At 38.4% G+C, this 1,413-nt stretch overlaps 1 protein-coding gene across 1 annotated transcript; it reads left to right on the forward strand.

Annotated features, from left to right (window-relative positions):
• The first annotated feature begins 6 nt into the window (after positions 1-6).
• LOC127750331 (uncharacterized) lies at positions 7-1,333 on the forward strand. The gene is made up of 3 exons (XM_052271781.1): positions 7-223; positions 856-1,180; positions 1,254-1,333. The coding sequence occupies exons 1-3, from the start codon at positions 188-190 to the stop codon at positions 1,331-1,333; spliced, it is 441 nt and encodes a 146-aa protein (XP_052127741.1). The 5' UTR covers positions 7-187.
• The last annotated feature ends 80 nt before the right edge of the window (positions 1,334-1,413 follow it).

The following is a 1,413-nucleotide window of genomic DNA, read 5'->3' on the forward strand; positions in this document are numbered from 1 at the left end:
TCAGGCCATACATGGCCTTGAAAAGGGGGCGTCTGGAGCCTGATTCCATAATCGCAGTTCTCAGTTTGTGCTGTCATATTGCTGTCAGTTATTGCAGTGGACGTATTTGTGTGCTAAATTTGTTCGTTACCGGTCGACATTTGCGTGAGTCTTGTCAGTCTTCTGTAAAATCATAGTTCTTGTTAAAATGGCTGATCGCAACGTAAACCGTAACAATAACAGGGTAAGTTTGAGTGTTGAAATTGTTTAACGCATTGGCCACGTGATTTTAGAGGTTAACGTATCATGATGAGGAAAACACGCTCCACTCATTAAGATGGATATTCATCCACCTTGCTCGTTACATCATTTTTATTATTTTTGGGTTCTGATCCAACCTTGGTTTGGCTATGTCAGTATCGGTGGTCAATGTTGTAAATTCGTTTAGAGCAAAAGTTGAAATTAGATACTAACAGTTGAATCTAGCCCCAACGTTAACTGACAAACGTTGGTTGATACCAAAGTAGCATTTTAAATATGATCAATCTAATGATGAATTTAGTCTCAGTGAAACTGTTGAAGTCAACCCACCCCATCATTTGTTCTTTGGTAATATATTTAACTGAAACCTGGTTATAACTGATCTCACTTTTGGCATATCTGTAAAGTAAGAACAAATGACAGGGCAGCTTCAGCTTCCTGCCTTAACAGAATAAATGTATCATAACTTAGAAGGTTGCCAGACCTATTTTGGGAAGCTCTGTGCATATTGACTTTTACATTAATGTTTGACATGATTATATGACCGATTTCTGAAATCTTGTAACAACTTCTTGAAATTATGTGCATGTTGTAAATTTTGGATTTTGGTTTCAGACCAGTCCATACAAGAAGGTACTAGAAAGGAATGCTAGTTACTTCGGGTACATCAGCACCTCAAGCTTACAGCCGAACAAGGCTTATAAGATTGTCAAATTAATCCACACTAATCATGTAAGCTACGGCGAGGGGGAATTGGCCTTTGTTTTGGGAGGAAAAGGGGAGAGGTGGAAGACGCAGTTACCGTCAAAGTACCTGTCCACATTCATGCCGGAAGACATAGAAATTGTAAGGTCTGATGTGCTGGGTAACAAAAACCCCTATCTAGTGTTCAGACAGGTACTAGCGGACAAATCTTTTAAAATTGACTTCATTGAAAAAGGTAATTTTGATCTTTCGTGTTTTAATAGTACGCTTGACTTTTCAAGTACTTGACCATTGTTCTTTTGCCACAGATTCCGATCTCATTCCCAATATCAACACTTTACATGATCAGTGGAAGGATGTGCCAGCTCTCCCTGAACCAGGTAAATAGTTTTTGTCACAGTACCAAATTTCATTTCAATGTCCCTTAATATTAACTGCTTTATTTGGTTTACAGTTGACAATGACGAA

Source organism: Frankliniella occidentalis, unplaced genomic scaffold (genome assembly GCF_000697945.3).
Source record: "Frankliniella occidentalis isolate FOCC.00 unplaced genomic scaffold, Focc_3.1 Scaffold172, whole genome shotgun sequence".
Taxonomy (NCBI): Eukaryota; Metazoa; Arthropoda; class Insecta; order Thysanoptera; family Thripidae; genus Frankliniella; species Frankliniella occidentalis.

Bases quoted from the DNA above. Each gene is read 5' to 3' on its own strand.
- LOC127750331 (XM_052271781.1), top strand. From the start codon at position 188: ATGGCTGATCGCAACGTAAACCGTAACAATAACAGG. The intron at 224-855 runs GTAAGTTTGAGT...TTTTGGTTTCAG, and splicing joins TAAACCGTAACAATAACAGG to ACCAGTCCATACAAGAAGGT. The intron at 1,181-1,253 runs GTAATTTTGATC...CTTTTGCCACAG, and splicing joins AATTGACTTCATTGAAAAAG to ATTCCGATCTCATTCCCAAT.